At 39.9% G+C, this 26131-nt stretch overlaps 1 protein-coding gene across 3 annotated transcripts; it reads left to right on the plus strand.

Moving 5' to 3' along the window:
* Window positions 1–1240: 1240 nt before the first annotated feature.
* hs3st1l1 (heparan sulfate (glucosamine) 3-O-sulfotransferase 1-like1) lies at window positions 1241–25431 on the plus strand. 3 transcript variants are annotated; one of them, XM_042433980.1, is made up of 2 exons: window positions 1241–1421; window positions 23995–25431. In XM_042433980.1, the coding sequence occupies exon 2, from the start codon at window positions 24188–24190 to the stop codon at window positions 25127–25129; it is 942 nt and encodes a 313-aa protein (XP_042289914.1). In that variant the 5' UTR covers window positions 1241–1421; window positions 23995–24187; the 3' UTR covers window positions 25130–25431. The 3 variants fall into 3 exon arrangements, with proteins under 3 accessions (XP_042289914.1, XP_042289915.1, XP_042289916.1); XM_042433981.1 differs by lacking the exon at window positions 1241–1421 and adding an exon at window positions 18519–18582; XM_042433982.1 differs by lacking the exon at window positions 1241–1421 and adding an exon at window positions 19246–19307.
* The last annotated feature ends 700 nt before the right edge of the window (window positions 25432–26131 follow it).

A 26131-nucleotide genomic window follows, 5' to 3' on the forward strand; every position in this document is an offset into this window, starting at 1 on the left:
CTATAAGAGCTGGGTTATGGTAGAAAAGATCTAGTTTGTACAATGTATTGTTAGCACCGTGTGTATAGCGGGTGTGAATGTCAGATTGTCAGTTTTGGAAAATTACAGAATTTGTTGGACGCAGCCTCCCCAAAGTCCAACGTCTGCAAATTGTGGGAGAGGATGTTTCTGAAGCTGTTCAACCAACCAACAAGCAGTTCTGTTGGAGTATATTTTAACTTTAACCCCAACCAGTCAATCCATAACCTAACCCCTAACCCCTAACCCCAACCGCAAAGTGGGGCAATATGGGAAACTATTCTGATGGGAGGGAAACCCTATTTGAAGAAAAGACTTCAATAGAAGACCAGCTTTTTGAGTATGGCCATTTTGAACATCTATAAACAGTTTTGCCTTCTGATGTGGCCGGTTTACATTTGGTTCTCACACTGTTGAATGACTTGAACTCTCTTTCCTATTCCCATAATATTCCCATAGGACCTTCAAATGTAGTTTAGCCCCCCTTGTAGAGTTAATGGTATTTAATGGTGGCAGTTTATGATACCAGTGTTTTTTATGTTTCTATAGTATTTCTACAAGAACTCATAATGCTGTGATACTTAGAGGTGATACAATGATGACCTTGACAGGTTTTTGACGCTGGTTATATTCAGTGTACACTTCATTGTCTCATTCGAATTATTGCATTGTTTTTTCCCATGGCATCAATCAATCATATATAATATTAGAAATAGTTTTAATATAATTATTTATGGTATAGGGGGGCATTTTTCATTAGGTGTATAATTACTACAATATACATAAGAATATAGCCCATCCAATAGATTTTGTGCTAAGCAGGAATAATAAATAGGCATCACCTGGCTACTGATATAACCTCTCCACAAGCTGTACACTGTAATACACGGTATAATAGACATATGCACATATAAGTGACAGTAGTAGTTGTATCATTTCCCACTCAAAGCAGATGATTAGATAGGGATTATTTTGTTAAGGTCTGAACTGCAGCTCTGCTAAGGCTGGGGATTGCAGAGTATCAGGGAGGAGAGCACCTTGCCCTGATCATCTGACGGCAGACAGCTCCTCCCCGCTCCCTCCAGTCTGCTACGCAAAGCAGCGGCTTGGGCACAACTCTCCCCGCGTCTCCACATACAGGCTCGTCTGCGTGAGCAGGAGACGGAGTCGAGTTATCCACTTTGAATAAAGAAGGACTCCGTCCCCCCCCTGGTGTCTGCTTTCTAATGAATCAGTGATGAGAGTGGCCGAGAGGAGAGACGGACGCTTTTCTTCTTCTATGTGGACCAGCGGTGCGCAAAAGTGCGCTCCGTGGTTCAGCATCATCATCATCATCACCCGCTCCTGAGATCAAACCAAACCCAAGAGTCGCGCTGAGATCCTCACCGAACCCCCCCTGCGAGGTAACCAGATTTTCTCTTAAGATTTCCATTACTTTGTCTGTGTGAAATACACCGCCCTGGACGACACAGCGGTTCACACACATGCTTTTATGCAACACTTGAATCCCCGACGTCTGACAAAAGGATATTTTATGCTTTTGAATTCACGGGCGATTCATTTCTCAATTATGAAGCTAGAATAAATCCAGTATCGCCGAGCAGCCAGCTGAATCTCTGACATTTTGAGACATGATCATTCATTCATGTGAAATGAGTGCCTTGTCTTTTGCCTGCAGTTCACATTTAAATCCTTTGTGATAGAGTATTGATCAAACTAATTAAAATGCTACATCCAATAAATTAGCTTTATAAGCTCCCAGGAGAACAATCCTCTGTGCATCCTATTTGATTGTGGCATAGAAAATCAACTTAACATGAACACTTTAATGCTTTAAAAGTTTTGTGGGAAATGTCATAGTTTATAGTCTTAACACAAGTACAACTAACAGTAATTGCTACTCTCCTCTTGTTCTCGTAGCCTTGATGCAACATTGTTTTCCCATCAACATCATATCTCCTATATCTGGTATCAGACCTACCAAGTGAAATTCCAGCAGCCGCGTATCACCGTCACAGGCTGCAAATTGCCACAGGCTGTGCAATTCACCTTTAATTATGAGCATGTGGGTGTTGGCTTATGTGAGCTGGTGTTACTAGCTGCAGGATTTCAGAGGCATAAGCCGGTGTTTGACTTGAATAAGTTCTCTGATGAAATTCAAATGAAACTTAGTGTTTTTCAATCCATATCACATGGCTGAAGATGGGCTTTAATTGGTGCTATTGTAAAATAGTTGCATTCTTTTACAGTCTTTCATCAGAGGCAGCACTATATGTTCCTGAAAGTGGAACGTGGGGTGTTAATGTTCTCACAATTACTATATGGGTTTAGACTGTTCATTACACTGAGAGATGCTGTATACTGTACAGCAGAAGTCAAAAGTTTGGACACAGTGGAAGGTGTGTCCAAACTTTTGACTGGTACTGTATGTCAGAGGTGAAAGCTCTCTTTTTTCTCATCAGCATTCTTGCAGGCTTTATGCTGCACTTTAAATGTTTTTATTCATTTTTTTATACAATTTGGTGCAAAATATAACTTAATATATAAATGAAATGTAAGCAAATACACTTTTAATCAAAGGGCGGATGTGTTAAAGTGGTATAAATATAATAATAAATGTTATACAATGACTGTAAAGAAAGAAAACCATTCCTTTAGTGAGAACTTCAATCACTCAGAAAAAAAGTGGAATACAGACTGACATCAAAGGGCAAAAGGTCAATAGGAAAGGGGGGTCACCCTCGTTATTTTCATACTCGACTAATCAACATGAATGGGATGCCTGTTTATCTGTAGCATAACTGGGACAGATATTTTGTTTGCTTTCACCGTCCTGGAACTAAATGTGTAAGTAAAAGTGATGTTAGAGAGAAGGCAGAGGGCATGATGGTCTGTGGGATTTTGTTGACAGTAAGTGTTTATGGGTCTGGTTGTAAAGACGGTGGTTCAGGGAGGTGTGATGATTTCTAATTCCCCAAAGAAAACTCAAGGTGTCTCAGTGATGTACGACTGGACAAACATACAGGGTCAGAGGATGTTACGCTATAATGTGAGAACAGTTTCATGTGGGAAGGATAGAAAGAGGAGGAGATGAAGAGAGAATCGGGTTTCTTGTGTAAAATTTCTTGTTATGATGTTTTGTTTGATGGAGTTTCTCCAGTTGGCTCCACTTGAGCAAAGAGAAAGAGGGGAGGTGGAAAAAAAGAACCACAAAACGAGAGTGCATTTTCTTTTCCTTAAGTTTTCCTAATCAAGAGCAATAGAAAATAACAATAGAACGGAATTAATTTTTGATGAGGTTATGTTTGTTGAATTAAAGGATGAAAACTATTAGCTGAGGCATACAGGGATATTTGTTAAAAATGCAAATGGATTCCAGAGTTTTTTTGTTTTTGTGGTTGGGGTTGTTGGTTGATTCTTTCCTCGGGAGATAAAAGAGTTATCATGAAAGAACCAGCCTTTTTTGCCCAATGCAATCTCAAGGCCTTCATTTCTGAGTTGAAGTAAACTGAACTGAATTTGAAATAATTATTTGTTAAGAAATTAGAAGGCCTATATTTATCTTTGGTGTTTGTTTTAACTTGCGTACTTATTTGATCAAAATGTAATTACCAAAAAGAAGAAAATTTGAGTTTTATTAATGTTTCTGCCATGATAGCGCATTCTGGCATTGTTATTACTGGCAGTATCTGTAAGGCAGGTTCATAATTCATTGCTCATAATATCAATTCATTTCCAATGGCCACCATAACCAGCTCGAGGGCTGATGTTGTTAGCAGTTGCTTAGCATTACCTATGATTTTAGCTCTCCTTACAATACTCTGTGAATCTGTACATTAGTTTCTGTGTGTTTTGATTCAAATCCTGGAATAACATACAGAAGTTTTGGATCTCTTCTGGTCATTTGCCATCACCAACATCTGGGCTGGTCAGTGTAGCTTGGGAAACAAGATGCTTGAAGCTTAGACACTCCACAAATATGTCCGAAATGGTTTTATCCTCAATAGCTGCAGTGTCAGAATGTTTCCTTACACTAAAAGTGAGGATAATTCAAATTTCAGTGACTTTAATACATATAGTATTTCCTTGTTAGAAGCAGGTAGGACTGCTGACTTCTATGGGACAGTGTGAAAGTGTAGCTTCCTCTTGTTACCATAGTGACTGGGTTCACGAGGACCAGGTATCATCATTTCCCGGTCGTTCTGTTAAATAGAAGTTGTCAGCTGTCATGTGCTTGATGATTGACTTTGATCTGAGCTAATGATCACTCTGTTCATCCCGGAGCCGCAGGACTCACTTCATTACGCTTTTGGCCTGAGCGGAATATGTGTGTGATTTCAAAACTGAAGACGTTTGACCTCGCAGATTCTCAGTTCTGCTGGCTTCTTGATTTTGGATATTTACACCGCTTTGATTAGGTCACCTGAAAACAATCACTCATCCTGCATTGTGATGGTAATGTCATACACAGGCTGATTTTTTGTGTGTGTTGGCCTGATCCCCTGTCTGCCTCCCCCGTGGACTGATTACTGATCAGACAAGCATTTCAAATCAGCCTTGTGGGGGGAAATTAGAGGATTAGCAACAACTTCATGCTTATTCCCTACGTATCTTCCAGGCTTCCAAATCCAGTGGAAGCCATTGTTATTTTAAGTAGCTTGGCAATTGAGCGTGGAAGCAAGCTCTAATTCTCCCAAGTCTTCAGAGATGTGGAGCGGAAGAAAGCTAGCGTTTTGAAGCTACCTCCAATGCTATTCATGCTCTTTCATGATGTGAATATGAGCAACTGAGAGAGGACCATGAAGCTGGCTGCCAGGACCTCTTCACTCCAATCGTTGCTTCATACATAATAGATAAGTAGCTGTAAGTTACAGTACAGGGGCATAACTAGGCTAATGCCCAGATTTGCATATTTGTGCCGAATTCCATAATTCATGAGTGTGCAGCAGGCAGTGATCCATGGTGCAAAGAGCCACCTTGGTCCATATGCTGTACACCATATCTCAGAGGCTGATACCCACCATGTGCACCAGCAGCATAGTGTTAAAAAGCAGCATCGAAACTGTCATCGGCAGCCACTTGGGAGCTGCATCTTCATCATCAAAAGCCTTGGAGTCTGAACTCAGCCTTTGGGAAAGCCTTATTAAAGGCGCACAGATTCTGATGTCAGAATCAGACAACAGGTTTTTTTCCTGGTTAATTTACTGCCATTCTGAAATAATAGGACAGGGAAGCAGTGGGTGAAAGAGCAGACAGCGGAGGGCGGTGACACCTTCTAGTGAACAGATTCCCCGGGCCACTTTTTCATCAAGAGGTTCAAGAAAGCCTGACGCCGCCATCATCGCCAAGTGTTATGAAGTAGATTTATCATTTCACTTGATGACGGGTTAAGTTATTTATTCATTACCTTTGTTCTCTGCCTGCCTCAGATGAGTAGGCACATGCCAGCCATATCCCTTATTACTGGTGATTGTGTGTCATACATCCTTTTTTTTTATACAGCACACCCATGTCTTGTCATATTTGTCAGATTAATGGTATCTGTCTCCGCGCAGAGATCATGACCCCGTCATGTGGAGTGAGATTTGTTTTGATTCAGATGCCTCTGCTCTGCCATATGTATCAATTTATTTTGTGTGGGTGTGTGTGTGGTGTTGTAAGGCTGAGGAAGGGAAAGAAGCAGATAGTGGTATGAGATTTCCACTGATTTGTGTTTGTGAAATATGTTCCTCATCTGTCTGCTGGCCTGAGAGCAGAATATTTAAGTAGCGTTTATAATTAGATAATTTCACTTGAACAATGCTCTGCATCAAGGCCTTTTTAATTAATTTTAAGATTTTAAGATAATCAGTGGAGCTAAAAAGGGACATCATGTAAAAGCTTGTGAATGTTTTGCATATTGAAGAGTCAGATCAGCTGTGGGATCCTCATTGAATAAAGATCAAGTGGTTGTCAGTCATTTTGTAGAAGAACCACTGGTAGAGCAACGTTAATTCAGTTTGACTTTATAAAGGAAGCTGAAGCCATTTTTCTCTTTTGTCTGTGTTTCCTTTTTCTTACACATGACTGGTAGCAATTTTAAAGGGGCAGATGAATACCCATGAGAACAAAATGTCAAGCATTGGTTGGCCCTCCTGGCTCACGTTCTTGCCACCACCAGAAGGGAGGTTTGACATTTGTTCTAAAGGCGAAGATCTGGGTTTGTCTAAATATGAAATTTGATCTTTAGAGACATTGATTTAGGTTTATTATGGGAAGGTCAGACACCTAACAATGGCAGTGCAGTCAATCTGTGATTTGATTTCTAAGTTAAGCAGAGACATGAAAATAACAACCTCATAGTGGCTTTCAGATCAAAACCTTTAGTCCTTGTTAAACATTCAGTAGAATTAAGCTATCGTTGAAGATCTGATTACCAAAAGGTCTAATAGATCTTTTACAAGTAAATATACTGTTACAGTAAATAAGTACTTAAAAAGATTCACACACACACACACTTATAAAGACTGGTCTCCAGAGAAAGATGTCTGACCAGTGTTAATGATGTCTCAGTCATATTACTGACAAAGGCTTTAGCAGCTATCTCTTGAGGCTGTGCAGAGCGCTGTCCATGGTGCTGAATGAGACTCTTCATCTTAGTGGAGGTTTTGGGAGGCAGACTGCCCAGAGGAGCACCTCTCCTTTCCCCCCACCTCAAAGGGGAATACTGCTCATCTGAAACTTGAAATTGAACTTTGAAATATGCTTTTCCTCTGCTTTAGATTTTCTCTCTCTTTCTGGCTTAAAGGCAGAGAGCTGACATGAGGTGTTGTCACTGAACTATATGTATGTTAAAGTCTGATCTAAAAATACTCCAGCAGCTCTCAAAAGCAATGATTAATAGCTATGAATTCATTGTGTATTTTGGTGAAACAGCTTTGAACAAATTGAATAACCATTTAGTATGATTGATATGCTCTCATAGGTAATAGTTAGATATTTCTTCTTGACCCCCTACCTGCACTCTGGTGTCACCTTACTGAAGAGAATAAAAATGGTGAATATTTCCAAGAACAATGACATGTTGCCATGTTTTATGCTATAAAGCAACTTTCCTTTTCATAAAGTGATTCAGCAGATATCCAAAGTCAATGCACAGAGCAAATACCATACTACCTTTGTAAAACTTGACACTGTGTCAGAGAGGTGCTCATTGTATTCTATGCTCATTTTCAAGGCTCAGGTTACTGCTATTGTATTTAAATACATTACTTGGAATCAATAAACAGAAATTGAATCAACAACTACTTTGATAATTGATTATTGGATTAGTAATTTTACCAACAAAAATTACAAACATTCACTGGTTCCAGCTTTTCAATTGTAATGATTTGGTTCCATATGTAACTGTAAACAAAACAAACAATTTGATGTCACCTTCAGTTCTGTGAAATAGTGATGGGTATTTCTTTTTACTAGCTTTTTAAGACTAAACCATTTAATGATTAATTGAAAAGTAATCTGCAGTAATTGAACATTAAAAAATATCAGTTGCAGCCCTAATATAATGCAAATAAGTGCAGTCCTAGTCATCAGTGTAAAATGCCATGTGGTTTTACTTGGTGTTATGTGCTGGACTATTTCTTGGCGAGGTGCAGTCACTTCCTGGAGTCTCCGCTGGTTGCCTGCCAACCACACGGTGAGGACAAGACCCCAGTCTTTATGCTAAGCAAAGCTAATCATCTCTTGGATGTAGTGCCATATTTAACGGAAAGGCATGAGAGTGGTATCAAGCTTCTCATCAAATTTTTGGCAAAAAAGCAAATAAGTGTTATTTCCTAAATGTCAAACTGTTCCTTTTAAAAGTAAACATAGAGTTGATTCAACATGCCGTCAAAAATAACTAAAACTTTTAAGTTTCAAAAAGGTCATACAGTATATTAAAGCAATATTGTATTGGATTGAATTACACTACATTACAGTAGGGTTTCTATTTTTCAGTAATGCAGTGCATGAGGCTGCTAGAGTCTGCCAGTTTTTTAGAAGATGGCTTTGTCATTTTACAGTTAAGTTCAGTGAGTTTACATCACAGATTTTTATTGATCGCTTTTACTTGGTTCATTACTGATCTTTTTCTTCCTTTTTAGTTAAACTTATGCACTGTATTTAGTATTGGTTTGGTATAAGCTCTGTATTAGTATAGCCATGCTTGGTCCCAGCCCCAGTCTGTGACACAACACCAAAATACAACTCCATATATTGGAAGAATTGAAAAGGGTCTGCAACAGTGTCTAGTATCATTTACTGGGCATATGACGATATAATCATAGACTGTTGGTATCTCCATAATTTAAAGCTTTCTTGGATACTGGAAACATTGAGATTAGCTTCTTTTTGTCCTCTTTCAGATGAGTGTTTCCTCCTTTTCACTTCATAACAAATTTGTATACTTGTTCTAATCTTGTAATTACATCATTTGTTGTTTCTGCAAATCTACAGCATGTGTGTAGCAGATGTTCAACATGTTTATCGTGATGCGTTTATTGTTTGATCAGTTGATAATTATGAGCAGCGATAATTTGGGTGTAAGAGGATAATGATGATTATTTTCATTTTTGCTCTTAGTTTTTATCTTCTAGGCAAACAAACCCCCCAAAAGAGGCACATTATCTCGTAAATGGGATTTAAGCAAATGACAGTAAATAATACATATCCTAAAATGATTCGTTTTGAGAAAGCTTGATTTTTCTGTTTGTTGTTAGTAACACATGAAAGTAAGTTCATTTGCAATGGATTTTGTCCAAATCTCCATTATCGCCAATATTCATGCATCATTTTAAATTAACCCACTTGCTAATCTGCATTTTAGAGCCAGATAAATATTTAATTGCATGCATTAACTGCAATACTTTTCCTAACTACATGCAAAACATACAGTATGTTCAATTTATGTGTTTGTGTACTCCATCATTGAAAATACTTCTCTATGTAGTTGCTCATATTTGAAGATCACACAGGGAGTTGACAAACAGATTGGTCCAAATTTGTATTTTAATTTTTAAGAGACTTAAAATTATCATTCAGTAAACATCCACAACAAGTTTTTAAAGGGGCTGTGAAAAAGTGTCAAATTACAGATTTTTGATAATATGCTTTTGTTAGTTCAAGGAGTGAGTGTGATATTAGCTGTCCAATTAACAGGGCTCGTTTGGCCCTGTGAAAATCTGGCAGAATTTGGCCCTCACCTTCACAATGAGTTTTCATCACACAGCTTCCCCTTAACATCGTATCCCTAAATAAACTGCAATAAGGTTACAAGGTGTGGACGTAATCTGCTCCAGATGTCTGGAGCACATTAGGGATTAGGTATGGAATTTGATGTCAGCTTCCAGAGTTTCAAAGAATAATATACCATCTTCATTTCATCACTATATGTAAAAGTACAGAGAAGGTGGTTTTGATCATTGTCAGGTTTTTTTCTAGTTTGACAGGCAGTTTACTAGTAAAGATTGAAATGTTCAAAAGAGTGATAGTAAAAGGCAGAATTTTTTCAAATGAAATATATTTGGAGTTGAAACAAAATGTGGAAAATTATTATTTCCCAAAAGTAATAGTTGATTAAGCCAAAATGCCAAAACTTCATTGGTTCCAGCCTCTCAAATGTGAATATTTGCTGCTTTTCTCTATCATATCATATGTAATAGTAAATTGTATTTTGGGGTTTTGGACTGTTGATAGAATGAAACAAACTATTTAAATAGCCTAAGTTAGCTTAGGCTTTGGAAAATTGTGACTGACATTTTTCCACTATTTTCTGACATTTTTTGAATAAACAACCATTCAATTAATTAGAAAATGATCGGCAGATTAATCAAAAAATTAAATGTATTGTTGATTGCAGCCCTTAATTTTTTCCTAATAGAGATACCTTTGGACAAGTTTAGCACTTTTCACTAACTTAAAGTTCCTGTTCATGTGATTCAGAGTGCAACAGGTGAGATAAGTTGGGGACGTAATGCTGCACATACGTCAAATTCAACAAATCAGTTGTTATTCCTACTTTAATATACAAGTTATGTTTGATTTTTTTTTCTTTAAATGGATGAAGTCACTAGAAAGGCACTTGGAATTATATTCTGCTATGGTTTTCCAAAATTTGTGCAGCTGTACCTGTGCATTAATGGTTTCCAGAGCAACAGATACAGTTGCAGTGGCATTTAATGCAAGGAACACTCCACAGGGGAAAACTTATTGCCCAGCAAATTAAACCATTACCTCCCCAGTTGGAGTCAAATATAGAGAAATGACTCATTTAATGTCTGATTACTCCCTAATACAGCCATCTAAACAATGGCAACCACTCAATCTCACAAGTAAATTCTGCTTCGGCTATTGGGCAGCTATTGCTTGTCAGGGTCACAGTGAAGTTTTATTAAAAGATGCATGCATAGAACACAAAATAATTCATCTGTTCGGATTCATTAAGAGATGGCTCTCTAGTCTGAAGATTCGTCTTCATTATCCAGCCAAGCACCAGGCAGATAACACTGCCTCATTTGCTTTCTGAGCCTCAATTTTCCCTGAACGTTAATGCGGATTCTCTTTTGTGTGGCTGTGGTAAAGACAAGCAAGCCATTTTCAATATGCACGCAGGATTACAAAGGTTAATCATCAATTTAAAGCTAATCTTTGTTAAATACCAATGGTGTGTGCTCGAGACAGATATAATCAGGCAAACCCCAAAACAATCCTCTATCTAAATGAAGTGAAAGATGGTTAATCTAGGCTTTACAGCAGGGGTTGATGAGCAAGGAAGGGGGAGGATTGCATCACACTTCCTGATTAATGTTCCATTGTTCCGCTGTTTGCTAAATTTAGTTGTCACTTCTGGTGGGCTAACCTCAGAAACTGTACCACTTCTTGCTATCCTTTTAAGTAGAATTAGATTGAGAGAGTCCCCAACAAAGCACACACATTTTCTTGCCAAGGTAAAGTGTGTTCATTCTGAACCTGCAGTCTGCTGGAGAAAATACAACTCATATGAATCTACTCATGCTTCATTGTTGCTATGGAGTTGAGATAATTATGGAGTTTTAAAATTATGCAATCATGGACGAGATCCCTCTCTCCCAGTCTGGGAAAATGAGTAATTAATTTTCTCCTTTTTTCTCAGTTAATATGCAGGCGACTGGGAACACAGGATCCTAGTCATTATCTGGTCTGATCTGGTGAAACATGTCTGCCAACTTGGCTAATTAAAATTTGAGCTAGCTCTCTACCATCCCACCCTGTTCATATTTGTCAAAGGTTGCACTTCATGATACAAAAGACAAATTGACTTTAGACGTTTAGGTTGCGTTGGTTTTAAAAGTATAGAAACTAAAAATGAAATCTTATAATCCTTTTGTCAAACTTGTTGACTAACAAGATAGGCAAAGGGCAAAACATTGCATTTCCTATTAACCTAGGGCATTTAAGTCTCTCAGGGAGGAATTTACAATAATGGGAAATAGAATCAGCTCTCTTTAATGGCTGAGGCAGTAATTCCATTGACAAGGTAGACTCCTTTAATAAAGATAAGCCCCCTAAAAAAATCAATAACCTGAACTAATTTCACAAGGACTCAGACTTGTCTAGACAAACACAGCATTCACACCTAACCAAACAAGCCTCACAAGCCATTTATGGAGGGCCTTTTCATTGATATTGCTTTGAGAACACACCAAGGCTATTTTCTCATCTTTTCTACAAGACATGGTAACAAAGCAGGCCAACAAGCAATCCTGCAGATGCCCTTTCAGTGATTCTTTTTATTCCCCCCATTAGGCCTCTGATGCTGGGTCCACAAACTTCTCTAATTAAGAATTCGTCTTCAGCAAATTCACCCATAAAATGTCCCATGCTGCAGAACGTGGGGTGATAAAAGGAGTTATTGGGCCTGCGACCTCCTTTGCCTCTTATCTCCCATAAACACTTCAGTTGGTTTTACAGGGCCATGGAGGCAGCGGAATGAGCAATAATCCAAAGGGGAATAGTGGGGGACTGATGACTTATTCATGAAGAACTACACAACAAGAGGGTACGGATGAAATTGACAGTGAGAAGTCCTCATATTTTAAGTTGTAATGGAGTTCTGATAAGTCTTGTTTCATACTTAAAGTTGATTAATCTTTGGCCCGGGCCTCATTTCAGTAGGCAGCATGGTGATGTTTTAAAGGATAAAACACAGGATGTATTGTATGTGCTTCTTCTTCCTTTTTTTTTGAAAAATATAAAATAATATTGCATACTCATTAGCCTTACAAGAGCTCTGACATTAGCTTGTGGGTTTAGTATCAGACTGGCAGAGACAAAGCTACGCTCTGCTGTGAAAGTCACCCTGCTGAAATGACATGATGTTTTATTCCCTCTATCTTCTTAACCTGATTCTGTCACATTCCCAGAACTGCACATGCACGGATATTGTCATTAAGTCGCAGACAGGTCTTTTCAAAAATGAGACTGAATTTTTTCCCCAGCATCTCACACAACAACTCTGTTTTCCTTTTCACATGCATCCAATTCAGTTAAAGCCAGGGGTGATTTTTTTTATTTATTTATTTTTTACTCACACCTCATCTCAGTTTGTGCATGCTCTAGTGATTTAAAGTGATGGCATATCCCACCTCGCTCTGCAGGCTGAACACAAGAAGTGTATGGCGGGATTGCATTAAAACCTCTGCTAGTGTTATGTTCACCAGAAAGAACAAGAGGAGAAAGTATAAAGTAACAGAGAGTGCCAATACTTGTGGTTAGCCTTCCTTGAAAATGTCTGTAAACAGAGCCTCACTGGTTGTAGAAACTCGGCTTAAAGGCAGATATAAAGCCCAGCTGGCACAAGCGTTTTCATCTCCTCTCAGGCAGAGAGGAAATTTTGCACCAACGTAAGGCTGACTGGAAGCCCGGTGCTACATAGGCAATGGTGTGGAGCCGCGCAAAGGCAAATGTTGTAAACAATGTAATGATAGAGCGTACGACAGGAGCTATGACGGTTTACATCCTCCCTCATTTCTGCCCAGTCAGACCTCTGAAGCACTCCCTGCCAGAGAGGCAGAGACTAGGCATGAGGAAATTGAGCTAGAGATTGTTATTATAGATAAACACTTCCCTTACGATCTAGTTTGCCCAGCAAGTAGGAAATTACAAGGATGTTGCACAAAGTTGAGTACAGAGGCAACTGATTTTATTTCCCTGCAAGGTGCCACTGCATGTACACAGCCACAGACTGTGCCCAGTTTATGTATAATCAATGGTTATTTTGTAAGTATACTTGTATATTTGTAAAGCTATATTCCAAATTATACTCCAGTTTAAAAATTCCTCATAGTCTTACATATCTGTAAATATACCATCATTTGTAGGTGCCACTTTTTTTATTGAGATGTCATTTTGGAATAAGCTTCATTAAAAGAATGACTTAGCAAGTTTTAAACTCCTGCATTGATAAATGATTTATATACCCTAACACACACAGAGCTCTCTGATTATGTTACAATCAATGACCAGCATGTGAAGCAACAACTTGAATTACTTATGCAGATGAGGTAGCTTGATACTGTGAAAGTTCAAGTTCAAGGTCATTTTATATGGGCAAAAGAGATCCCAGAAATGTGTGGCTGTCAGTGTCACGGCCAATCCGCATAGGAAGTTTTTTTAGAAGCATTTCTGACATCCGTCACTCCCGCATCTCATGAAACAGATATGCTTCCATTTTATTAACCTTAATCCTACCGATGGACCCCAGAGGTCCACTTTTTGTCATATCTCCCAATTCCACCCATGTAGTTTTAATAGATGGAACTATTTATTGAGGTCATGTTTGCCATAGGTCCTAATTTAAAGAACACACAATATCGGGGGAGAGGGGGGACAATTTGTATGAAAGAAAAGTCTGTATTTTCATTTTACATGATATGCAAATTAACTGTCAGATGACATGGTTGTTTCCTACAGTAGTTTACTCTTGGGGACCCCAGTCAGTCGTCCTTGTATGTTAAATATGTTGGTAGGATGAGGGTTAAATGTATCAATCCACACTGATTCCGAGACATGTGTGAGTGACGTGCAACTTAGGGAGAACCCCTGCGTTTTTTACGCTTTGAATCTATTTTTGTTGCATTTAGTGAAGCGTTATCTGAGCAGACAGCTGTTTAAATCACACAAATATCCTGCTTATATGAGTTTTGAACTTATTAACAGTTTCTACATTGATTGATTTAGGCTCCCAGTCTGTCTGTGAGCTCGCCTGTTTGACTACAGGCAGATTCCCCTCACTCGCTACAGTGGGCAGGGAAATAAAATCAATGAATCAATAAATACACTGTTAATTTCTTCCCATGGAGCCGATATGAAAACTTTCTGCTGTCAATCAACCTGGTGAGAGCAGGTAAGCCGGCCGCTGGTCAGGAGCTGCTGCTGACAGAGATGGTGAATGCAAGTCAATGTGATCGAATCGATGTGGATTGAACAGATAGAACATGCTTAAGGTGCCAACACACCGAATCCATTGATGGATGTCAAGTCAATGGATCCCATTCATTTTCTATGGAGAGCAGGAGATCTGGCCATGTGGTACATGATGGAAAATCTGAATATGCATAATCACGACTCAACCTCAACTTGATGCAATGAGGTTTGTCCAGCGCAACACAGCTGGCTCGTGAAACTCAAATCAAACTATCAAACTAGGCAGTGCTGATCAAATATTAATAAAAAATTATATTACTGCATTGCCTATTTCACGACTCAAATGTTTTCAGAAAACATACTTTACTGTACTGTTTAGCTCTAAAATGAGAAAGTTTGTAATGCAGCCGCCATTTTGAAAATGGTAGAGCAAAACCCAGCACTGCCCAACTTGCAGTACCTCACCCACCATGTCACCCACCCGCCAGAGCATTCAGTGGTCCGGTGAGTCCAGATGCATCCTCGCCAGACTCTGTGTGTCTGTACCATTACGCGTTGCTCATGTCTCGCTTCCTATGTGGATTCTCAGTCAGTCTGATACTCTTTCAGTTTCTCTGATCTGCATCATTCACACATAAAGTGCAAATAAACAAAGCTAATCCTGGCAGTATGTGATAGTCAAGTCATGCACACCGGAGGTCAGTAGGTAGCTGCTCCCCGATTTTCTCCAACTAGATCTAATTTTTCTGTTTGTAAGTGAGAAACTATACAGTATATATATATATATATATATAGTATATATATATATGTATGTATGAATGTATGTATGTATGTATGTATGTATGTATGTGTGTTTGTGTGTGTGTGTGTATGTATACATATATACACACATATATATATATATATTGCTATTTCTCCTCATGAACACTTTCTCTACCTCAGCATGCTTTGTCTCAGCTTACTGTATATCCAGGGTGGCTTCATAATGTGTTCTCTCTTGTTTATTTACTGTATGTATTCCAGTGATATCCCACTGCTGCAGCAGGGAGCACCATATCCACTACTGACACATCTAAATGTATAATGCTTCGACCTCTGAAGCGTACAAACACAGGACACCCCTTTGGGAAACGGTTTTAAGTTGAATGCTTTATTATCAGCTCACTAACTGCAGCCTGGTGTTGAATCACTTCAGTGCTTGGCAGCCAACAGCACATCACAGAAGGTCCAAATACTAAACCTCGAGTTCTGCAGTGCTGAATACATATTTGTGATGGCGGGAAAACACTGGCAGATCTGTGGTGTGTGCCTTCCAATAGGATGCCGTTGTGCCAGAGCGAGAAAGGTTTTCCAAGTTATATAGAACTGCAAACACCAGCTGTAGTTTGGGGAAATAAACACAAGATATCTAACTTGACCTCTTCTAAGAAAATAACATGCCCCTAGTGTACATACTGTATACCTTACTTAATATGTATTACATGCTTTGTCCTAGGGTACAGCTTGCACAGTACATAACTCAAGACTTGGCTAAGGTGGGATCACAGTCAATGTATTACTTAATGCTGTTGAGCTGTGAGATTGATGCTGTTTAATAAACAAGACTACAAGATTGTACAATTCTCTAAACATTGTGCATTTTTCTGCAATTTACTCATCAGAGCTGTGATATCTTTGTCAGCACCCAGCAGGCCTTCCCATAGTTTTTCTCATTAAACTATTCATCAGGCCTCATCAAAGATTAAGAGTATCCTCACAGTTCATTACAAGATGCCCTGCTTTTTATTTGATGAAGTAATTCATCCATAATGTATGTGTATATTGCAGTTTTCAGGATGCCTGCGAGACTGAAGAACATCATCGGCTTTCCAAAGGCTTAGACCCAAGGAGGGAGAATAAAGTTGGTGCATTTGTTTTGATTAAGTCGGCATTTCAGAGTGTTCCCTCTGCGGTGAACTGTAGAGCAATTACTTTACATGGAGAAGATCAGACTCATTGTGAGAAGTAGTGAAGGCTTGATGGGAAAAGCATGATAAGAATTACAGTACTATTAAATTGATAGAGCAGAATTAGCTTCATCTTTTTGTCTGTGATGAGGAGTCCGTTGCAGTGGGGTGATCTCAACGCCGTAGAAAGCATAGGTGCTTTATCAGAAGTGGCAGGCTGAATGAGGATCATCAGGCCTCTTTCTGATTGAATTCCTTCTTATAGTCTGTTGTTGTTTCTGACCAACCATGGAACACTTCCCTGAGTGAGTCAGCGTCCCTGGGATTGGTTGCCTCCACTCATCCAAGGGTGATGAGCAAGTCAGCCTATTTTATCTGCGAAAATGCCTCCTGGGAATCCAGACAATGTCAGTTGATGCTTGAAATAAATCTCAGAGCATTGACAAATGTCAAAGCTAAACTGCAGGATGCCTGGGCCAGGGAATGCAGCTGGGTAACAGAGACTGCTAAAGTGATCCTGTGTCAGTTGAACAATGGTGGGTTTAGGCTGGGTAACTGGAGAGGTATTGCCATAGAGAAAATGACATTTTGTGGTTCTATGCAGCATTTTTTGACCTTAGTAATTTCTGCCAAAATCAGGAAAAAACGATTGTTTTCATCTTGAATAATATGTATGAATAATAGTGTGCGGTTATGTTTGCTGATACAGAGCTTTGTGAGGATTTTGCCAATGTAGCATAAACATATATTTGTTTATGAGGCACAAGCCTTCATCAAGTTGAATGGTTCATGTTCTACTTGTGCACAGATGGCAGTGGGCAGAAGGACTGGTAATTGGAAGAGACTGCTTTCCATGCTAAACCACTCTGTAGGAAAAAAAGTGCTGAAAATGCTGCTATACTGTCAAGGTTTAACTGTATGGAAGATCACAGTTAAAACACTGTAATTAGTGCCTGGGGCCACATGTGTCTGGGTGTACTGGCAAATGACAGATCACCCCCTCTTCGAGTCTGTAATGAATGCCTCTGCTGACATGTGGGTGTGGATTAGGTCATTGTCTTACTCATACACTCCCGAAATAGCCAAATATTGCCTACCATCAGAGCTGCAGTGTAATTTCCTCTAAAAACGAGGAAATGTTGTCTCTCCATCCTCACTGTCACCATGTTACTTTAATATTAAACATTTCACTAACAAAGACCACACAATTTATGTATGTGTATTACTTTACTGGAATTACAGTCGGGGATGGGAGGAAATAGGGATTGGGCACGAGGGAATGAACAGAGCTTCAAATGGGGATCAATGACAGACCAGGGGATGTAGCAGCAAGGAACCGAGGGAGTGAGACTCAGGGTGGAGGCGCATCTTGATGAGGCTTCACAGCTTCATCGTGCTCCCTATGGTTCCTGTAACGAAGAGATATAAGGATGAGAGGAAGCAGAAAAGGAGTTTGGGTTGTTAGACATATCTATATGGGTTGGCATGGGAAACTGGATTTAGAGCAAGACATGTTTTTTGTTCCTGAACCTAAGATATAATAACACTATGTTTAGGAACTGAAGAAAATGGAAATTAACCAAAGATAATGATAAGACAACTAGCAACAGATGCTGCTGCTGACACTTATGTGAAAACAAAAGGTGCTAAAATTATATGAAATTAGTTTGTGATACTTATCCACCAGGTGGCCCCAGAGGAGAGTATTACTGTGATGCAGGTCCCACTGGCATTGCAGTGACTTATTTTCATGATGTATACCATCTTTGATCTCACTAATAGGAGTCAACATAGCAGTCAACTCTTGGCGAAGTGAGATTAAGACACTGTCACATATCCAGAACAGTTCTTTAATACTAGCCCATTCTTGTAAAAAGAGCTCATAATTGTAACCCTCTACGTAATGCTAACCATTACAGTCACAGTCTATAACTACCTACAGATCTCTGCTTTTGAGCTTTTATCCAGGGAAAGCTGATGCTTTTAGGAGCTTCTAGTCTTTTACAGTTGGGGCGAATGGATCCACAGAGCAGTAAGGGGGTTAAATGCCTTGCATACAGGCACGTCACTCAAGGGCACCTTTGTCATAGTTTTCTACTCACTCCCCAATTGCATTTTCCTGACCAGCCTGGAGATTGAAACTGGCAGCTTGCTGGTCTCAAGCTACCATAACCTCCAACATATTTATTCACCAGTAAGTGGCTGTAATATACCAGTAATTTAAATAGATGACTGACTTCTCACTCATTATTTATTCACTCTATGGCAGACATTGTGGTAAAGCTGCCATTGTGGAGGGATTTAAATGCTCAGCAGTGCTCAAGGTGTCCCTTTAAAAGTCCTCTCATGCTGATGCAGAGCAACTTTTGGGGTGTTTTGGATACTTGACACATGGTTGGGAATTAAGATTTTTTTTTTTATGCTGGAGGCTTACTTTTAAATGTGAGGAGAGTGTCTGTTTGTATGAGACATATCATGTTATCTATGGCAGAGGTTAGGAAAGGAAGAAAAGATTATACACTGCTTGATCCTCTGTGAGCAGCCAAAGCCTTAAGTTGTTGCAACAGAAATTAATAAATTGAGCCAGGAATCCCACTGTGAACCAAAACGCATCCATAATTGAAAACCCATGCTGTATGTGGGAGTACAGTTTCAGAGTTACAGTTGGATATGTGTGGGTGGTAAATATATTGTACCGGTTTTTGAGGGCTTGTTGGAGAGACCAGCTGAAGAAAAGAGGTGGGAGCAAAGTGGAAAGTGCAGGAGAAAATAGAATGAAGGTGCATGTGTTTCTGTGTCCCCAAGTGAGTGTTTTTTGGGAGGAGGGTCAGTGCATCTTACAAGAGATCATCTAACAGTGCTGTGAGCCAGTGAGACAGAGATATGAGACCAAGATGGAAAAAAGGCGAAGATAAGGAGGTTTGCCTCTGTATTCAATTCTGCCTCAGATTACATTTTATGTGTTCAGCTACTCTGAAAACAAAACAATCTGTGTGTGTGTGTGTGTAAATTCTTTAAAATGCATGACCACCGTAAGAAAAAATAGTAACCAGGATTATTGCTTTTAACTTGGTTACTTGTAATCAATTCATTTAATAGCACAGAAGCCACCCTTTTGTAATCAAGCTTTATTGCAGTAATAATTATTTTGTACTAATGTCTCTAATGAGCGCCCATTAAAACACACAAAACTGCCCTGCACAATCAAGGGAGGACTTTACCATTAGGTAAGGTAGGTGACTCCTGGGGGGCCCAAACAGCTATAGATTTATTCTGATGTATAGATATGAAACATATAAAATTATGTTTCTATTCTAACTAATTATACCATGAAATTACGTACAAAAGGGCCCCCTAAGCACTTTAAAAAAAAAATCATTGTCAATCTGTAAAAGTACCCTTGAGTAAATGAATGTAGTTTTTTTCACTGGCTGGTTCAGTGTGCAGCTCGTGTCAGAGAAGCAGAGGAAAAACCTGGTAAATTACTGTCAACAAATGAAATATGATGTGATATTATAGATTAAACTATCCAGCAGTATATAAAACTGCTAAAATGAACTCAACCTTGAACAGACATTAAGTAAATATACGTACATGGTGCTAATAATACTTCTGCACTTAAAGTAAAATCTTGAATGCAGGACTGCTACTTTTAACAGAGAATTGTTAGTGTGATATTAATAGTTTAAAATTTTGAGCACTTTGTCTACCACCGCCAATACCAACATTCTCAATTACAGAAAGGATGAAAATAAGGCACGAAGGAGGCCCCATGACTGAGTTTGCCCAGGGTCCCCAAATCACTAAATCTACCCCTGTGTACAATACTTGCTGCCCGCCACAGCTAATGGCAGGGGGCCCTGCTGAATATGAATGAGGGTTTGTTCGATAGATGTATAGAGGTGGCTGTTTGGGTTCATTAGTGGGAACCTGGTTTCCTGTGGCGCTGAGAGCCCGTGGAGCCCGCCTCTTAGCCTGGTGGGAAAAATGAATAGTGCAGATCTGTTGGCTGTGCTGTGTAAGCTCAGGCAGTAAGCAGCCCTTTGCTTTTGTGCCAGACAAGTTTTTAAGGTGAGGTAATGGTCGGCAAGTGCAGCTCTCATGTGTAGGCTCTGTATCATGGGTTCAAGTGGGACTCTGGTATAGGTGTAATTTTGTTATATCAGTGATCGTATCTTTGTCTGTACTGAGCACAATTTCCATACCCACAAAAATGGGCAGGAGGATATCCCAGTGTGCAAGGCAGGGAGACATCTTGAGCATGTCAGTGGCCAATCACAGAGATAATACACAAAACCAAAGGCAGGGGTATGCTGGAAACAAACTAGTTCTTCTTGTTGTCTGATCCCAACAGAGGGCAAAAGTGTTTATAGCCATTACAAACGCTTGAGGACGGAGTGAAAAACCTGCTATCAAAAAAGAGGGTGAAAATGTAATTAATAGTACAAATGGGATTATTGGTGCAGACTTTTGAGCAATCTTGCTGTGAAAAAATTAAACCCAAGAAAGCTCAAAAGAGAACTTCAAACTTCCTGCTTAATTGCTCAGCTCAGCACACCTGGCCAGTTAGCGTGAAAGTCAGATTTTTGGTTTTGGAAAGTTACAAAAAATGTCGGATGCAGCCCTGTCCAATTCTGACATCAGTAAAGTGTGGGTAGAGGGAATTTCAGACACTGTTCAACCATTTGACATGCATTCCAGTTGGAGCACACTGACGCCTTAATTCACTCAAGGTGCGTTAATTTAATTGACGAAGAGGGTAAAACACCCTCGCTTCTAGTGACAAATTGATTGCATCGGGTTCACCTTGAGCAATCTGATTGGAATTTTATCTGCAAAATACTCCCCAATGTCCAGACATTTTGTAAGAGAGGATGAGATTGCCCTGTAATCCATAAGGTATTAATGGTGTATATTTATATGACCACATGGAGAAATAATACAATGCATTAATGCAATAGAGTGCAACAGCAATAAAGTAATAAAACGGTGCATAGTCCTCAACTTGCAACTATGTCCATGATATTACCAGTAACACATGCATTCCACCATAGCTAAATTTCACCTTGCCAGTTCTGGTATGACCTCATGCTCATACTCACACCCACAGGAGATTACAATGGTGCTTTAAGGACATGCACATACGCATAACATGCAAACTCCATAAGCAAAAAAGGGACTGGAGCCAAGATTTGAATGTAGACTCTCTTGCTGTGAGGCAGCAGTGCTCACCACTGAGCCACAACACACAGATGTTATGTGGGCATAGTTCTTCTATACCAACCTATGTACATGACATAGTTTTGTCTCCCACTGGCCCCTCAGCGTTCAGTGGAAATAGTCTTGGTTAAATGGTCTGCCAGATAGCGTGACTGCCATGTGCCGAATGAAAAGCCGGAAAGATATGCATCAAGTGCTGAATAAAGCAATAAGGCCCAGTGGAATGTGAAACAATGGCTCCTTCCAGGTGGTGGTGTGCTGTGAGAGGAGTGGGGGGAATTGGATGAGACAGAAAGCTCGTCTGGCTGCCTGGCTGTTAGCATTGTACTTGGCAGCTCTCTGCCAGGGAAACGCTGACAGGCAGGAGCGCCTGTCACAGCACATAAGTGCCTTCTTGCACAACCCCGGGTCCTGTAGGGCAGGTCGGCTCTCCTGCGTTCAGCTCACAGGCCCAGTCCCACACTCAAGCCATAGATTGTAGTGTGAAGCGGGGGCATGTGTAACAGCCTTTATATGGTTGAAAAACTCTGTAAGGTGAGAGAAAGAGCAATAGTGACATCGTAGGAAAGGGCACAACAGTAGTTAAACTATTTCGCTTAATTAGAGGGACAACTTCATAACTTATAATTAAATTATACTACAAACAGGGACATAAATAATTATAATAATAATAACAGTTGGTCACCAAAAACAACTTTAGTGTACATATTTCAGCATTTGTATGCATGCCTCACAGATGATCCTCTTTAAATATAATTAACTAACAGCTTCTGAACAAACATATTAAAATAAGTCATTACTTTCATATTAATGTATAATGAGTTTGACTCCAAAACTGGCTCCTATTATTTTAAAATGACATTTTTGTTTTCAAATGATGCATCTTTTTTTTTTTTTATAACTATTTAACTGTTTCCTCTGTATTTTGTAAAATAGAAATGCCATAAGAAAATTATATTTCATCAGCCTTCCTTTAGGAACAGAGTAGAATTTATGTAATTTTGCTGATGGTTATTGAAAGCACTGCTAAGGAAAGCTACTTAAAAGTGCAACTCCCTACCGCCATGAAGGCATGGAGAAAGAATACTTGTGTTTATTTAATGTTAATATTTAATAATTCATTTAATAATTTACTCTGTTCCCTTGCATCTTACTGGTAGAGAACAGTACACCCTGCATGCTGCAATTGCATCAAAATGTGTTGAAGTTACTTCCATAAAGCTGAGCCAATTTTGAAAAGAATATGAATCCCAATTATCTGTAACCTATCTGTTGCCTACATTATGAAGGATGAAAGTGTGTGTCTGTCTACTGTATGTATCCAGAATAGAACACTGTGTATGTGCGTCTGTTCCCTGGCAGGGAATATAAATATTGTTTAGATTACCTTACCGTGACCTTTGCTGTTGAAGCTGGATGTTTGCATAGCCTGGCCCTGTTGCTTTGACTAGCACAGTGTAAGCAACAGCTCTCTCAGCTTGTTTTCCTCATGAAGGCATCTGAAGACTTTTGTTTTTTGAATTAATTCTGTGACATTTAAAAAATGAGTTCTGCTATTTCAACTCGTGGCTTCTTGCTACGTAGGAGTACATTTTTAACATATGTTATTTCTTGGTTAAGTGAAGGCAAGCCATTTGACAAGCGCTTATTTAAGGCAACCCGTCCTCAGAAAACAAGCTTAATATTAAAATATTCAACAGCCCCCCTTTAAAAAAGTTCAAAAGACGAGACAGCAAAATTTTAATTTTCCCATGGTTTTGAAGGGCTCTTCAGCAATATTATAAGTCCAATTTAATGCCCTAAATCCTTCTCCTTGTGTTTGCTGGATTGCATTGCCCTAGTATTGATCTTTCTTGGCATGTATAGGAGATAAAAGTCACCTAGAAGTGGGAACTCATCTGATTTCCTGCAATAAATTTGTCTTTATACGTTGCCAAATGCCTTGATTTCGATGCTCCTGGGGGGATGTTAAGTGTATTGATTCTAGTGGAGATTTTGACCTGGTAAGGGAAGACAAAGCACTCTGGCCTTGTCTTCTGGCCTTCAGCCACACTTGCATATCTCAGACGCATTTTCTAACGAGCTGTCTGGCTAAATGTTTTTCAGCTGGAGAAATTACAGTATCAATTGAAAGTGACTTTATAGAGTGAGAGGAGAAAGCAGATGGGAAGAGGGGAGATGAAAAGAGACGCAAAGAAAGATGAAATGAGATTATCCTTTTCAGATGATACACTTATAACAGACATGGATTGTATTTATGGCAGGATTGCTTTTTCAAGGGAATGAGGAAAGTGCCATTTCACTATAATACAGACATTCATTCTGCTTTATATTCCTGAAATCTGAAAGCCTTTTCTTTTTTTTTTGTCTTTGTTCCCCCCTACAGATGTGCTGTGGACTGCCGATGATTTCTTCTCCTCCTCCAGTTCAGATTCAATGGCAGACAGAGACTGCACTTCCCACTGCTCTCGTTGCCTCTGAGCTCAGAAAGACAGATCTGTTCCACAGCTAAACCACAATCTCCTTTTCTTGTTTCTCTCTCTGTCACTTTGCCAATCTCCACTCTTCAGTCCATCATCATGGCTTGTTTCCTGGCATCTGCCTTTCTTTTGGTTCTCCAGACATATGCTGCCCCACCTGAGCTTGTCCAGGCAGGATTTGGCATTACACTGAACCCTATGGATCTTGGTCCTGGACTATCAGCCAATGTCTCTGGAGATGTGTCCTCATCTCCACCGCCAGGGACTAGCAAAAGAGCCCCTCATAGTATTATTATCGGGGTACGCAAGGGGGGTACAAGGGCGCTGTTGGAAATGCTAGACATACACCCTGAGGTTGCTGCTGCCGCCACCGAGGTGCACTTCTTTGACTGGGATGAGAACTATGCCAAGGGCTTTGAGTGGTACCGTGAGTTGATGCCTTACTCATACCCTCATCAGATCACAGTAGAGAAAACTCCAGGTTACTTTACATCAGCTCTTGCACCAGAACGCATCTGTGCCATGAACTCATCCATAAAGCTGTTGCTGATCTTGCGTGACCCAGCCGAGCGGGTCATCTCCGACTACACCCAGGTGTACTTCAACCGGCTGGAGAACCACAAGCCGGTGCAAGCCATTGAGAACCTGCTAGTGCGCAATGGTGCCCTGAATATCCGGTACAAGGCCATTCAGAGGAGCCTGTACGACATCCACATGCGCAACTGGCTGCGCCACTTCCCCCTGGAACAGATACACATCGTAGATGGGGATGCTCTGATCCGTGACCCCCTTCCAGAGCTTCAGAAGGTGGAGCGTTTCCTCAACTTGCCCCCCAGGATAGTGTCCACCAACTTCTACTTCAACCAAACCAAAGGGTTTTACTGTATCCGAAGTGATGGTCGAGAGCGTTGTCTGCATGAGTCTAAGGGACGTCCCCACCCAGCGGTCAACAGCACTGTACTCCAACAACTCCGCTCTTACCTACAGGAACACAACCGAACCTTCTTCAGGCTGGTGAAGCGTACCTTCGACTGGCAATAAGCAAATCAGATCACAAATAGACTCAAAGGAGCCAACACCTTTTCTGTGATGAGGACAAAAAGGGGGCATAAAGCACTTTACAAAACTGACATTTAAAGACCCCTTTGAATAGCCTCTTAATAACTACTGTTGTGATCTCTGGTTTCAACAGAGTTCTATATTTACACAATAAGGCAAAAAATATGAAAAACTGTAACTAGAGGCATAAGATTAAATGGAAGAATCTTCAAGCTTAATAAGTCATTCTCTCTGTGCTGGAAGCGTGTAAGTGATCAAATTGCAACGAAAAACAAGTTTATGAAACCGATGAACTTTTTTTCCTCTCTCTTGTTTGATATTCTTGTTCTTGATAATAAATTGTTCTGCTTTCAAATGTACAAGGACAGTGGCATGTTTCTATCCCTCTCCATTTCCTCCCGGCCATCAAAAACCCCTGAGCCCTCTAACCTGTTTTATTTAGGGAATATACTACGGTAGGCAGAGGCATTAGAATAATCCTTTGATTTGCTGTGGTGGAAGGTAGACATTAATGCAAGGAAATGGGTACCCTGGAGCAGCGCTTTAGTAGTACAGGAATCACTAATGGCTTTGGACATTGAAGGTAGCCTGTGCCCGCAGCTAAATCAGTCAAATCTCTATAGTCAGCAAGCTCACATCCACGGAGCTCTTCTTGCATTTCACCAGTGTTCTGTTAAACAATTTGCTCAGGTGTTAAAAGTAGCCATTAAATCATATGCCTAACAGCGCTGTAAAACATTTACAAATGATACTATGTCTGTGTAGATCTTTTTTTCCCGCATATTACCTCTTTCCTGAATTGCACTTAGTGTGCAGTTTTCCCAGAAACATCTTGTCGTCCTATACACAACAGATAGACATGGGTCATGTTTCTTTCATTGATTAGGCTTTAAACAGCAGCCAAAGCTACAGCTCCACTGGGATCTGATATTCATGTGATCTCCTCGCGCTGTCTGCTGGAATAAGCACTGTAACTCTCCCGAG

This window comes from Thunnus maccoyii, chromosome 14 (assembly GCF_910596095.1).
Source record: "Thunnus maccoyii chromosome 14, fThuMac1.1, whole genome shotgun sequence".
In the NCBI taxonomy this organism is placed as follows: Eukaryota; Metazoa; Chordata; class Actinopteri; order Scombriformes; family Scombridae; genus Thunnus; species Thunnus maccoyii.